Genomic DNA, 15,242 nt, shown 5'->3' on the forward strand with positions numbered 1-15,242 from the left:
ATGGGCTAATCTCCGAGCGCTTGGCTGCGCCGAGAGCCACGTCAGAAGCACCTCCAGGTGCAATATGTATTCATCACAGGAGCGTATTGGAATAACCAAGTTTTTCTTTCATGCAGCAGCATGAGGTGAAGATTCAGCACCACCTGTTCTCTGACAACCCCCGCTGACCTGCCCTTCCCAACACACCCACACCTCTTATGTACTTTCATTGAGGGAGTAGCTTAACAATTTAACTAAATAGGCTTACCTGTCAGCCTCATCTGCTTTGCCAACCCCCGGATATCATTTGCACTCTTTCTCACAGTTATGCAAACGCTTAAGTTGCTTACATCTGTCGTCATTCAGCTTAGTCATGAATCCTGATCTGAGACAATACAATCGCAGCGAGTGATTTTTGGGTAGCTACTTTCACACGACCTCAGGTTATCTATTGGTGTATTGGTTTGTGTTTCTGCTGGTTCAATGTTGCCCTATTGGTTATAAAGTTAAGAGAAAGCTGACTATGCAGTAAAACAGTGCAGATAATTAAACCAATTAACTCCTCAGGATAAGTATCTTTCCTGTGATTATTTGCAAATTGACCCAATTTGTTGCTTGTTATGTTTTCTCTCTCTTCTTTCAACCAACACATTAAAACAGGAAATGTTTTATTTGTTTCTTGGTTGTTGTTTTTTTTTTTATTGTTTTACTTTGAATTGAAGTGAAGTGAATGTTGTTCAGGGTGTTCCCCTTGACATACCTGATTTAGGCTACAGCACTCCATGTGCAAATTAAACAACAGAAAATGGATGGGTGGTCTTCTTGACTGAATTGAGCTATTTCAGTGGTTTGTCAAATAGTGCATGGCTAAATGATACGAGATGGCCAAGTTTCCCTGAAGAGTTGGCAATAAAATCTAAACAAAAATATTGCACATACCGGTGCTTCCAATTTATGTAGACTACATAATTTGTAACATGTAACAAATAACAAGTATACACGCATCGTGTAATAAGAAACTACGCATATACATATACATATACATATACATATACATATATAGCTCCAGGAACTTGTTATGAAAATAGCTGTTGAGAGAAAAAAAGTATTTATTCTGGATGTTCTATATTCACATTATGTTATGTTGTGTTCAATGTTTACATATTTTTGTTGTTGTTGTTGTTGTTGTTGTTGTTGTTGTTGTTGTTGTTGTTGTGTTTGTTTGTTTGTTTGTTTGTTTGTTTGTGTTAACACTTTGGCGTGTGTTCTCCCTACCATCCTGACTACATACCGAGCAGTTGATGTTCAGCGGTTCGGTCCAAACACCGCCACGGGCCCAGCTAAAACGATTTAAGCTCCCCCGTTTAAACCTTCAGCGGAGCCTCTCCGTGCTGGCTGTCACGTTGGCTCCGCCCATGGCGTAACGTCACGGGGAGAGTGTCGGGACGTGCGGGGAGGGAGAGAGAGAGACAGAGAGAGAGACAGAGACAGTCAGTCAGTCAGTCAGGGTGAAAGCGGCTCTAATTGCTGGGGGCCAGCGGAGGAAAAAAATAAAGCCGGCGATGGCTTCGCTGAGGCAGGAGCAGCGGTACGGGCTCTCCAGCCGGGGACGGAGCAGGAGCAGCGCCAACAGCACGCTGTACCACGTCAAGCTGACGGACACGGCGCTCCGAGCGCTGGAGGCTCACCGGAACCTCAAGGTACCGTCTCGGCGTCTTCCCCCCCCCCGCCCGCTGGGCCGTCTGAAAAGTTGCTGCTGCTGCTTCTTCTTGGACTTTTCTTGTGACGTTTCCGTGATGTTTGTCACGCTTGTATCGCCGCGTCTGTGTGTCATTTGAAACTAGCGAACGAAATAATAAAATAAAAAAAATAAAAATAAATAAAAAAGTTAAATTATTGAAGCTCGTTGGAATCGCTGGAGTCCCTTGGAAATCTGACTAGCGGTCCAGAGTGTAGCCCTAGTTATCGAATTGACAGTTGAAAATTGGTCTGACACACACACACACACACACACACACACACACACACACACACACACACACACACACACACACACACACACACACGGGTTCCAGTGGAGGCAAGTGATTAGATGTGTTTGTTTGGAGTCCATACATTGTTCCTTCTTCTCCTGTCTCCACTCAGGGCTCTCTGCCGAGCCAACCATCCATTCGCTTCAAAGGAAGTCAAGGGGTAAGCAGCTTTGTTTCGTTTGTGCAATTTGTGAATATTTAAACTCTGAAAGATTGAATATTTTCAAGCAGTCTGGAGTCTGTTTGACCAAAGATACCACTGATAAGTGTATCTTTACTGCGTGCATTGTGCGTTGCCTTTTTTTTTTTTTTTTTTTTTTAGTCGTAGAATTTGAAGTGAAAGTCAACAATTTCCTGGTTGAGACCTTCAAGGACCCAGCAGGGGTGCCAGACTCCTATTTGATTAATTGCTGCAACTCACCCAACCACTGTGTTCACAAACAAATGCTTTAACTAAACTCTTAATGTTAAATCATAGTAATGAACAGTGTTTTTTTTGGGGGGGGGGGGTTTTTCAAATGCAAAATATCGACTCACTTTAAAAAAAAAAAAAAAAAAAAAAATTAAATGATGATTTTTGCAGTGACTTGTTTTTTCTGCGCATGCGTTCGAGCTTACATTGATCCCACACGACCCTGGCTCCCACCGCGTGCTGCGGCTCAGATGGGAGCTCCCAGCAGATAGGACAGGAGGAGGCTTGCAGGTTACTGGGTCAGGCGGGTGACTGTGGAGAGGCTTTGTTAGGTCAGCGAGCAGCGCTGGGAACAGGACAGGAGTGAGGGAGGGAGAGAGAGAGAGAGGGAGCGAGGGAGGACCGCACACATTCACCAGAGCCGTGGGGTCAGCAGTGAAGGGAGAGGCAGTCATTGCACATCAGATGGGGAGCACGCACAGGTTCACCTGGTGCAGATAAGCTCTCATTTTGGATTACACACTTCGAAGGCCAGGGTGGTGCAAAAAAAAAAAAAAAAAAAAGTGTTGTGATGTATCATAAGGGACAGAATTTCACAGCTCCAGCACCTGGTGGCCTATTTTATATGCACATTCTGTTATGTTGTCTGCAATATGTGCCTGTAATGGTGTTTTTTTTTCACTTTAAACTCTTTGGGATGGAAGGTTCAGGGTTTGTGTTCTCCCTGCCGTAAGCAGTAGTGGCCCATAGATTGGTGGATATATGGGCTTCTTAACTATACACAGCTCTTGTCCAGTGTTGTAGTTTGGAAAATACTGCAGCAGCTAAATGATAAATGATGGCCATGTTCTCCGAAAAACATTCCACTGAAACCTAGACAAAATATTGCACACGAAAAGCACTTTCATTTTTGAGTCTTTCATTTTTTTTATTTGAAACTTGCCTGGAAAGTATAATCATTTATCATAATCATTGAATTAAAAAAAATAGTTTTGAGGCTAGGAGAGACTTGAAGGGTATTTCAAATCGCATACTTAGTTTGCAGTAGTATACTTGCTGTGCGGGTTCAATGATAACATCAGCAGTTCCCTTACTCACAACGCTGCCTTTTTTAAAACTTTTATTTCTGTTTTCGTAGCTGCAAATTGCAATTATTAAATCTCCCCATCTACTCGATTCACCCACAGGAACCGCGCCACTGTAGCTGTAAATAAAATGGGTGTGTTTGGTAATCATCCTGTAGCTACACAGTTGTAACGTGTGTCGCAACTGGTGTGCGTTCTCTCCGTTGAGCGTTAGCGCATCACTGACTACTGAAGCTGAACTGTCACGTAGCCAGTCAGTGGCCTGCGCCGTGTGAGTGTTTTGACTGAAGTCAGAAGCAGCTGTGTCCTCAGGGAACACTTTACTTGTCAGTCTAATTGCATGGCCTGGTTGAAAAGTGATGCCCCTGCTCCACCCAACCCCCAACCCCTCCTGTCACAACAAGATGATTTTTTTGTTTTTTGTTTTTTTTACGCCGATAGCTTGTGTGGTTAGAAAATTGGCCTAAACCTGCACAACTGTCTGCAAAAAAAAAATAAAAAATACTCCTTCAAGGGATTCAGCGTCGGCTCCCTACTCACCAACACCCCCCGCTAACTGCCAGGGCGACCCTGTCTACTGGGAAGGAGAGTCTCCACCTTAGGGTCAAGTGTTGGAGTGCAGGGTCAGTTGGTCAGCAGCTGTTTGGCTTCCGTCTCTGTTGATGTCACGATTTCAGCAAGACACGGAGAACTAATGGGACGTGCAGTTGGGTGTTTTTTGGGGAGTGAGGGGGAGGGTCAATCACTTAGGAAGCAGAAAGTCTCTCTGCTCTCTCTGCCTCTCGCGCTTCTCTTAAAACGCAGAAATATTTATTCGATTGAACCTTGTGTTTACACAAAACTGCATTTTCAGTGAAACCACACATTTTTGAAAACACTCCTCAGGGTGGATAAGTTTGAAATGTTGGCGAACTTTTACTGGCACAGCGCCCAGTCAACCTTAGCTCAGGCTTTGTGTTATGCGAAGTCAAAGTTCAACTCTGTCGTTTATCCACACCGTCTTTTCGCCAGCAATCCTTCTTTCTGTTCTCACTGATGCTAATGTTGTTAGCGAGCTCCTGCTTCTTTAAACATGGTGTTCTTCAGGTGTTCTTCGTCTTCTTCCGCCTTCAGGGAGTAAACTTATGGCGCCACACCAGGCCTGGCATAGGTACTACATTGTTTTCAGTCATTTACAGCGTCTCCGTGTGGGAAACATTTTGAAGACGGCTTTGTGTAAATGGATTTTTTTTTTTCCAAGAGCGTTTTCAAAAAAATCTGCCGTTATTGAACGGTTATTGATTTGAGCAAGCTTGGTAAAAGTCAAACTGACTTTGTGAGACATGTTTTGTTTCATCATCGAATGCTTGGCATGCAGCAGCGTAGGCCCTGCACAGAGCGTCGTCCCCCTCCCTGGGTGCTGCGCTGGTCGCAGAAGTTATTAACCAAATGAGTGTTTAGAGGTAATTATGGAGCCTGTAATGGTCTTGATTACACTGTGAGGCATCATGACTTCAGTTTGCTTTAGCTTTGGCCTGTCTGCCTGACTCAGACATTTATGAAAGTGTTTTTTCTTCCCCCATGGTGTACTGCGTATTGCTGGCGCTGGGTCTTGCTGCAGTTAAAGAGAAGCAAATGACACAAACTGTGGCCCATTAATGACATTCTCACATTTTTTTTTACATGTCCCTTTTTGGCCAGTTGGTGCACAATGGTAATAAACACTGTGTTGAAATGATGTACTCCAGTTTGTCGCACACATGTGCAGCCAGCGCCGGCATTTGTCGGGTGCGATTGAGATTATTGTGTGTTTGTCTACGACTTTTATGTGCCCTGTGTGGCCCAAAGACATGATTTATTCAAGTCCCACCTCCTCCACCTCCTCCTCCTCCTCCTTGTCTGCCTCCTCCGCTCATTGTGCAGTGGTCCGTGCCCCCAGACAGGACCCTAGCGGTCCCCCCGCTGACTGGGGTGTAACATTGTTGTGTTTGCATCTCCTCTTTTTTTTGTCGCTTTATTTTCTGTAAATACGCCATGCGTGTTTTGCTCGCTGACGTCTCAGCCTGTTGCCGGTGTTTTTCGGCCGACTGAAGCCCCAAATCCCCGGAGTGTCGTCCTCCCCCGCCACTGATTGTGTGTTGTTTTTCCCCTCCTCAAATTTGAATAACAATGAGCGGGGGAATGCAGTCTGTGTTTTCACTCTCTTTGGATTAGCCCGAATGAGTTGCGGTCCAGATGTGTTGAGGCCTGCCCCCGAGGTCTTGTTTGTGCCAAGCATGACAGAAACATCCCTGCTGTGGAACTAATGGAGTGGAGACTAAATGGCAACATTTTTTTTTTTCATCACAATCGTCCCGTCAGTGAACCATGAGCTACGTCTAGACTCAGACCAGTTACCTCCACTCTCAACGAGACTGAGCAACAAACTAATAAATGCAGCACCAAGGCGCAGTAGCTGGGTGCTGTCTCAGTGCTCCTGCTGTTCTGTCACCCAGGAGTCTGTTGCACTTGCCAGTCACAATTTGTCTCAAAAACAGTAACGTTAACCCACCCATCCATTCATTTTCGAGACCCACTTCTTCCTGAACTCAGGGTTTTTGGGGGTCTGCTGGAGCCCAACCCTGCTGTCATAGTGGGTGACGCCCCCAGACAAGTCGCCAGTTCATCGCAGGACCGCGTAGAAAAATTAACAACCGTTCGCACTCACACCTACGGTCAATTTAGAGTTTCCAATTCACTTCACGTGCATGTTTTTGTACTGATGGAGGAAGCCGGAGAACCCGGAGAGAACCCATGAGGTTCAAACTCCACACAGAAAGGCCCCAGGCCGGGAATTGAACCCGCAACCTTCTTGCTGCGAGGCAACAGTGCTAACCGCTGCCCACTGTTGCAAAATATATATAATATAAATATGCCTCTGCGGCATGCAGACATTGATTTGAGCTCTCGGAAGCCTGGGAAGTTAATTGACCTGCTAGTGGAACTTGGCGCACAGTGGATGGTTAAAAACGTGGCGCAAATGCAGCTGCTTTTCCAGACAGAGCGGACTTATGACTTTTAGAAACCGGTGAGTGACACACTCCAACCCCCCCCCCCCCACCCCCATCACTCCCCGAGCTTCCGCTGTAACCCAAGAACTGTGCAGATTCCAAAATGTATCTCGAAAAGTGTGTGAAATGTCAACTTTGGGGCGAACTGTCCCTTTGCCAACAAGCAGAAAAGAGTGCAAGAGTGCAAAACGCTTCTTTGGCGCTCGTCGCAAAAGCTCTTGCATTATTCTAGTAAGCTCCCGGCATACGTGTTTCAAGCGTGTTTTGTTTTCTCCCAGATCGCAATAATAAGTGTGTGCCCACAATGAGTGGATTGTTGAGGGATTATGATGGTTTAACCACATGTGGTTGGGGCCTGAAATATATAAAAAAAATAAAAATGGAGAGAAAGAGAAAGAGAGAGCCTAGAATGAAAATGTTGCGGACGAATCAGCTCACATATTTATTTAGGAGAGGGTTTGTGTGTCCGACGGGAGACAAGCGGCCTTCTGACATCCAGCGGCGGCTCCAGAAAACTGTGGTGCTCTCTGTCCGAGCGAGCGAGTGGCAGCTGGGAGACGTGGAGCCGAGCGACCGCGTCCCCGTCCAGATTCCCTCCCGGCAGCAGAAAGTGGCACGACGTGAGTTAATGAGGCATAGAAGAGCACTTGTTGCTGCCTGCGCACGTGCACGTGCACGGCTGGGTTCAGGCCGCCACGCATGTGGAAGCCCCACGCTGAAAGAAAAGGGAGTTTTTGGTGTGTGTGTGTGTGTGTGTGTGTGTGTGTGTGTGTGTGTGTGTGTGTGTGTGTGTGTGTGTGTGTGTGTGTGTGTGTGTGTGTGTCAGACATGGTGACCCACAAGTTGTTGCAGTGGACGGTTCAGCCTCGGGGCACCTGCCCGAGACGTGTCGTTCTTGGCAGCAGAGACGGAAACCTCAAGGAATTCTTGCGGCGCTGCTCCCTTTTCTCTCCCCTCCCAGGACCTCCTGCTCCTCCTGCTGCTCCTCCTTCTTCTCCTACTGCTCTTCCTCTTCCTTCTCCGGCTCCTCCTGCTTCTCCTTCTCGTCCTTCTCCTCCTCGTGGGCCACCTAGTCCTCCTACATTTCCTCTTACTTCCTCCTCCTCCTCCTGCTCTTCCTCCTGCTGCTTCTCCACCTACTGCTCCCCCTCCTTCTCCTCTTCCTGCTCCTGCTCCTCCTCCTGCTCCTCCTCCTGCTTCTCTTTTCATCCTTCTCCTGCTCCTCCCCCTCCTCTTCCTGCTCCTCCTAGTCCTCCTCCTAGTCCTCCTCCTCCTCTTCTTTCTCCTTTTCCTCCCCGTCCTCCGTCCGCTGCTCCTCCACTCCCGACCTTCTCTTCCCTCACAGCGCTGACAAACTTGTTGCCCCCGCCACACACACACACACACACACACACACACACACACACCCTCCCCCTGTGAAATTGCAAATGAAAAGGAGTGGAAGGTGATTACAGGCTGGGGGCTTGATTACATGCACTGTCTCCCACTCCAGGCAACCGCATTAATCACCCAGTGCCGCCGTGTTGGAAAGAGACGCGGCAGCAGCAGACTGAGCCGAGCCGAGTCGAGCCGAGCTGAGCTGAGCTGAGCTGAGCTGAGCTGCTCCGATCACTCAGGAGTTGAATGTGTGAATCGCAACAAAAAAAACGCACAAGGTCTCTCGCTTTTCACTCGCCTGGCCTGCTGTCCCAACCCACATCGCTTGATCCTCCCACTCGCTGTTTTTGCACCGCCGCCGTCCTCCTCCACCTCCCGCATTGTGGAACTTGGGGGGGCTCGCTTGTCTTAAAATGACTTGCATTGAGTTGTGGCCCCCGGGAACGACTTGACTCTTTTGTTTGCGATGAGATGAAGAAGTGTACTGAAGCGCAGTGAGGACGAGGGTGGCGGCCGTCTGGTCTGTCTGAGACTGAAGCGAAGTGTGTGGTAGTGTTGTAGTGACTGGTCTTGGTCTCTGCTTTTAGGGTCTCTGTCTCCTCTCGGACTCGGTCTCGTCTCTGTCTCAGACTGGACGGACTCTGGGTTTTTGATCAAAGCCAGTCAGGACTCAGCCAACACGGCAATGACAGATAATGATGGAAAAGAATCCAGCTTTGGCCGTTTACCGCTCTGTTTGTGACACCCACAGTGACACACCTCCTTATTCCTAGTTAATGTATTTTTTTTATTTTATGAAGAAAAGTTGTTTTTTTGAAAATGGTTCAAAATAGTTGGCAAAGCTGCGAAATGTTAAAGAAAATTATGGAAAGATACCTTTGCTGAAAAGAGATGTTGCTGTTCCATTTAGAAGCAAACTTGAATTTAAAAAAAAGAGACTGGTCATTTGTTTCTGTTTTGTTGTTAGGTTTGTTGTAAGTCTTGGTCTGGTCTTGATCTTGACACTCTCTAGTGTTGATAATGTCTCGGCCTCGGTCGGTGCGGTCTTGACTACAACACCAGTGTGTGTGTGTGTGAATCTCGGCAGACATCTGGCCTCCAGCTCTCTCCCCTCCCTCACCTGTCAGAGCAGACACGCTGTCTTCCTCAACCTCCTCCTCCTCCTCTTCCTCCTCCTCCTCCTCGTCCTGCTCTTCCTCCTCCTCCACACCCTCCTCCACCGCCAGCGAGGGGAAGCGGTGCCGCGGCATCCCGCTCCGGAGCCGAGGAGGAGACCGCAACAAAAGACGGCCTGTTTTCCGAAGGCCATTACTCAGGCTGCAGAGGATGTGAAAACAATGGGCTTCATGAGACGTACACCCCAGCCGCGCATTCAAGGCGAAGGCTCGCAGGAAACATAAGCTGTGGGCAGCGACAGCAGTCTCTCACAGGTTTTGTTCCGTTGACTGAGGGGCAGGGAAAGTCGCTCCGTCCCGGCCTCGGCCGAGGTGTGTATGACAGACGGGGCTGCGGTTTCTTTCGGCATTGTGTTGCTGCACGCTCCGTTGTGACTTTTCAATTTGTCAAGAGTTGAGAAATGGCTGGTTTTGTTTTTTGGTGTCAGCAGGTGTTGAACTGGCGGCGATTCGACATAAAGGTTTTTCTTTTCCTGATGTGTGTGGAAAAAATTCCGCTGACTCTTTATATATCATTCATTCATTCATTTTCCATACCCACTTAGTCCCGAGCTCAGGGTCACGGGGGTCTGCTGGAGCCTATCCCAGCTGTCTTAGGGCGAAGGCAGGGGACAACCTGGACAAGTCGCCAGTTCATCGCAGGGCCACATCGAGACAAACAACCATTCACACTCACATGCACACCTACGGACAATTTAGAGTGTTCAATTGACCTCACATGCATGTTTTTGGAGTGTGGGAGGAAGCACGAGAACCCGGAGAGAACCCACGCAGACACAGGGAGAACATGCAAACTCCACACAGAAAGGTCCCAGGCCCGGAATCGAACCCACGACCTTCTTGCTGTGAGGCCTTTATATATCAATATATTCCAAACATATATAGCTTATATTATGTGTTTGCTTTTGCTACATATAACGCTAAAATTCTGCTGGAGGTAATAAAACGTTTGAAAAAGTTCCATGATGCAAATATGATGCAGAGGGGCAAGAATTGCCTGTGAGGTTACAGTCTGAAAACAAGCGCACACTTTCACACTCGCCAACAGGTGCTGTGTCTTTCTTCCTCCTCTACACTGAGCTGCACCTGTTGCGTCAAGGCCAAATTGCACCTTTGCGACAAATTGACGCCTTGCGACGGTCGCACCTCCTCAGGGTTCTCCGCGTCCAGGATCGCCTCCTCGGATATTTTAAAAAAGTGCTCAGCCCGCAGCTTTTATTGCGCCTCGGTTTTTCTTTCGCTTTTCTCCGGAGAGCGGCCGTGATTAAAATTCTGGAACTTGAGAGAGAGGAGTTTCCCTGACGGCCACAAACAGGCCGGGTGAGGAAACAGATGGACGTACAGTCACGTGCCAAGATTAACACCTCAAAGCGAGGCTGCTGTCATGAAGGCGGAAGGCTGCGCCATAGAAATACGGTATTTATTTTATTTTCTTTGCAATAAAGCTGTAAAAATGCGGTAGCGGGGATGAACTGGAGTGGATTGACTTGATTTAAGGGATTACGCCGAAAAGCCAAAACTGATCCGTTTGGCCTTTTGGTCCCAAGAAGCCGAAACCATTTCCAAATGTAGGGCAGTTTCTCCAGATGCGTTTCTGTTTTTATGCCTGGACTTCAGGCCACGCCCTCAAGGACGCTCGAGTGTTTGTAAGCAGGCGACAGGTAGATTTGCAGACGGTTCTTCCCACCGGTTCTTCTGGCCCACATGCGAGTGTTTGACGAAACCTCTCCATTCACAACACACACGCACACACACACACACACCCAGGCTCAAAGCGTCTTGACATTTGAACATGCCAGCTACCAAACAAACGACCGACTAGTTGCCTGAGAATTTCTCTCTGGTGGTAACGGCAAACAACGATATCTCGTCAACCACATCCAAAGGTTTATTCGGTTGGCTGGGCTCCAGTTTGCACCTACCTACTAATGTTGGCCGTGCATGTCGTTGTTTGTGCAAAGGGTAAGAAGGCAGGGCAGGGGGCAGGGGTAGAGTGGGTGGGGGGGGGTTAACAAGTCTGCTCATGAGTAGAAATGCCATTGTTGGCTCCTGGGCGCCTTGCATCACTGGGCATCTGAAGAAGCTGCAAGTTCAGAGGTTCACCAGAGGGTCACCGAGGTGAGCGGCTGGCAGCGGGGGGGGGGGGGGTTGCAGAACAGACAAAAGGTTTGTTTGTGTTTCACCGTAAAGTGCTCTGCGTGTGCGGCCGTGCTCGTTTTTGCACCGCTGATTCAGACGGAACGCAGCAAGACTTTGCTACAAACAAACAAAACCTGCAAGTTTTTCTTAAGTGTAATAGTCCTTGCAGTCTTTTTCACTCATTGGTTCCCACATTCTGCTTCTGTGCATGGCAGCCTTCCAGACTCACCTGACGAGCTGCGGTTGACTGGAAACTGAAACTAAAACAAAGTTAAAGTGCATTTAACAACAATCTGCTTGCGGTAACAAAGAGTTGCACATCTGCTTGCTTTTAAAGCAAGCAGAGGAAATTTGCCTGGCTTAAGAAGACTATTGGTGGACGTGGGAGCTGCTGTGCACACAGAGATCTGATTAAACCAAACTTTTGCAACGGAGGTTTGAAGCTCTTTTGTGTCTCATATTTTTTTTTTTTTCCCAAGGCACAGTTCTACATATCTGATCTGAGAAAGGACACGGTGCGTTAGAGGGACGATATCTGTGTATTTATTAGTGCCCTGTATTTGTGTCACTTAGGCACTAGTTGAAATAACAGGCCTTTGAACTTTATGACTTTCTGGTTAATTGCCGCGCAGTCCGACAAAGTGCATGCACAGTCATGTGAAATGTTAGCAAAAATTGTCTCGCGCTGATCCCTTCGCTAAGCCGGTCGCTGTGATCACAACATGTTTTTGTGACGCCTGTCTCTTGGTAACAATGAGACATCCAGCAGTAGCTTACAGGCTTTTGAGTGTTTGTCGCTGAGAGTGCTGCTAATGGACCAATGTGATACAATCACAAACCAGATGCATTTGAACGCTGATAACGTCGAAAGCGCTGCGCGCAACCGTGGTCAAGGTTGCCTCGTGCAAGCGGGGCGCCGCCGTTCATCTTCTGTTTTTGTCATTAATTTAATCGAGGCTTCGCCGTGTGGCTTTGTGAGGCATTCTGTTCGGAGCGTGTGCCGCTGCACACTGGCGCAATGCTGTTGACTTCAGGATGCGGAGCAAGAGATCAGAACAGTTTGAAGTTTCCTCAGCTGTAGGAATTTTGCAGATGGTCAAAGAAAAAGTCATGCAAAACAGCAAATGCATCCAGAGTGCACGCAGCCAATTCTGCTTTTTGATTGTAGACATGAGAGGCACTGCAGAACGGTTTTGTCGGTGACATCTGAAGGATTGATATGCACAGACCAAGATACCAAGACCTGAGCAGAACCACATCAGAGCTCTTGGCCCGGCAGCTGGGGAGCCTTTGAGCCGCACTGCCTGTGTTCATCGTTCACTTTTTTTTTCTTTTGTTCTTTGAGAGGTGATTTATCTCCTTCTCTGCTGCAGATAATGACAACCAGAAGCGCGCAAAGTTGTTTTCGCTTTCAGTTAATATATTTTTATGAAGTGCTTGTCAGTTAGTTTTATCCTCTGCCAGAGTGATGAAGCTAGTAAATAAAACTACAAAACAAGGGCTTGATCGTGGGTTAATTTTGGATATTTTAAAATATCTAAAATATCTATATTTATAATTTGTGCTTTATTAGTAAACTCCATGGATGTCCGACAGTCGTTTTGTATCGAGAATAATCATTCACCAGCATTAAAAATCCATTTTAAGTTATTTATTTTTATTCAAATGTCTTTGTTTAAATGTCCCAACGATGTGGGTGAAGGATCTGCCTCCTCTTCCAAAATAAGACGAGCAGCCTGCAAAATGGGATCGGCGTGAAACTGCTGAGTGTGTGTTGACAGTGTGGCTCTCTGCTCTCTACTCTTCACTTTGAGATGTGACTTCCTGACTGTCGCTCTGTGGAGCCTCTCTGTGTATTTTTCCTCTCAGCCTCTTGCGCTCACGCGTCTAGATTTTCCCGCCGTGCTTCTCATGCACGTTTTTCTAGTCACTCTTAATGCAAAGTGCTTTTAGAACCGTTTCTAAAAGGCTTCTGATTCCGTCTCTGATCAGATCTGGGTTGATTCTTTCCCCCTGATCGTCCCTTCTTCTCTGATCTGTTATTATGCCTCTGTGTGTGTGTGTGTGTGTGTGTGTGTGTGTGTGTGTGTGTGTTCGTTTGGCAGCCCTGGAGGTTACAGCTTTGGCTCCAGTGTGCTCCGCTGAGTCTGCGAGGAGATCTCGGGACGCCTCAGTGGAGCGGGCGCTTAAAAACACTGTTTACCCAGGGAGATTTATTTAAAGTAACACCGCGCGGCTGGCAGTCTTGATCTCGTCCCTGCGTGGTATTTATGCAGCCTCATTTGTGCAGAAATAAAGTGGAAACCGGTCATAAACGTGGCAGTTTGCAGTTGACTGGTTTGCAGAAGGTGAATGTCCTCAGAGTCCCGGCCTCGGCTTTCGTGCTGCTGGCTTTTTTTAGAAGTGGTCACATTTTGAATTCGTATCGATTGCACAACAGTGTTGGTTCGCCCTGTGCTCTTCTCTTGTGTGGCTCTTAAGAAATTGTACTGAGTAAATAATGCTGTTTTGCTTTGTTTTGTGTTGTGGTGGAAATTTGTGCCAATACAATTTTCAACTAATCATTTTTTTTTTTTTTTTTTGGCTGGGTCAAACACATCCCCTGAATGATCCATTGTTTCATTTCAGTACATCAAGATTCCGGCCCCCACGCCTGAGCAGCCCTCTGCCCTGCGCGTCTTTTCCTTCTACGTATCCAGCGACAGCAGAGATCAACCTCAGGCCAGCTTCGACTGCGTTCACCAATATGTGTCCAGGTAGACTGCAAACCATCTTCAAACGTCTCATCTTCCTGTATTTCCTTCATAACGACGCTGTGTTTTGTTTGTCTCCTGGATTTTGTCCCAGTTTGTCCTTAACTCTGAACTTAGCCAATATTCTGAACGGTATTGTCTTAAATTGTATTGCAGTTGGCATAATCACCAAAATCAGCATTTTAATGTTTGACGGTGGTCATACGTACTAGTATGTATTTATCTGCATACCGTGGCTTCCCTAGTCATTAGAGGAGACAGTTGCCGCTCACTGCACTCAGCGAGGCTCACTAGTAATTTTGAGCGTATTTCTGGGCTGCGCCTCTTATTTCTGAGACCTGCCTGCCTGCCTCTCCTAGGGAGTCAATACTTGATGGGTTTTTTTTTCCCCGCTGCCGCTGTCTCCTGCTGCCAGTTGGCTCGCTGCGGTCTGAACTCTGGATTCTTTCTAGTTCCAGACGGCTAAAGCCAAAGGGAAGATGCGAAGCAGCATGCGGGGGAGGGGAGAGATGGTGGGGGAGGGGGTTGCAGCCTCACTGTGCACACAATTTTTTTTAAAAAAAGGAAAAGTGAGGAGTTATTCTTGAATTCCATATGCAGTTTGGAGAACTTAAATGAGAAAAAACACCGCAAGTCACAAAATACAATGACCGTGATCCATTTTCAACCAGTTTTTATGTATTAACTTTAAAAGTCTCATATTCAACCCATGTTCAGAGCTTGTTATTTCTTCCCGGACCCCAGCAGAGCAGCTTTGCACTACTAACTAGCAGAGAACCCTCTTTAGAACTCCAGAAATCAGCATATTAAGCTGGCCACTGATGCTTTGATTGACTTTCCGTCTGTTTGGAAGTTGTCACAGGGGGCGCCGATATGCAAGGTTTCCAGAATCCCAGGTTTAAGCACACGCTGCCTAAAAGCAAGCAAAAGAATGAAATGATGGATATGATATTGTTCTGACATTATCTTATTTTGTTAGGAGTTCATTGGCAGTATAGAGACTCATATTGTTAGAAAACAGTTGATTTTTGCATTTCAAGCTGATTCTTGTTTTGCAGCGAGATCTCCGACTGCACGCCAGCCGACGCTCTCGGTTCTCCACAGGCTCTATGCTCGTCTGAATCAGGATATTTGGCTTTCCCACATATGGCAGGCTGCAGGGCTATATCTGGCCTGTGACAAAACATCCAGTAACCACCAACTGGGCCGGCTCCCCTCCACAAAGCCACTCCATGCTGCACACAGTCACTATTAGAGCTC

At 47.2% G+C, this 15,242-nt stretch overlaps 1 protein-coding gene across 1 annotated transcript in view; it reads left to right on the forward strand.

Moving 5' to 3' along the window:
* The first annotated feature begins 1,444 nt into the window (after window positions 1-1,444).
* LOC142904731 (RNA polymerase II elongation factor ELL2-like) overlaps window positions 1,445-15,242 on the forward strand; it is a 22,615-nt gene continuing 8,817 nt past the window's right edge. Inside the window, exons 1-3 of the mRNA XM_076051016.1 lie at window positions 1,445-1,679; window positions 2,125-2,172; window positions 13,858-13,985. Of these exons, the coding sequence (XP_075907131.1) occupies window positions 1,542-1,679; window positions 2,125-2,172; window positions 13,858-13,985 (314 nt within the window). The 5' untranslated portion in view covers window positions 1,445-1,541. The remainder of the gene's footprint in view (window positions 1,680-2,124; window positions 2,173-13,857; window positions 13,986-15,242) is intronic.

Source organism: Nelusetta ayraudi, unplaced genomic scaffold (genome assembly GCF_046127955.1).
Source record: "Nelusetta ayraudi isolate G7.1 ecotype Tasmania unplaced genomic scaffold, CSIRO-AGI_Nayr_v1 ptg000005l, whole genome shotgun sequence".
In the NCBI taxonomy this organism is placed as follows: Eukaryota; Metazoa; Chordata; class Actinopteri; order Tetraodontiformes; family Monacanthidae; genus Nelusetta; species Nelusetta ayraudi.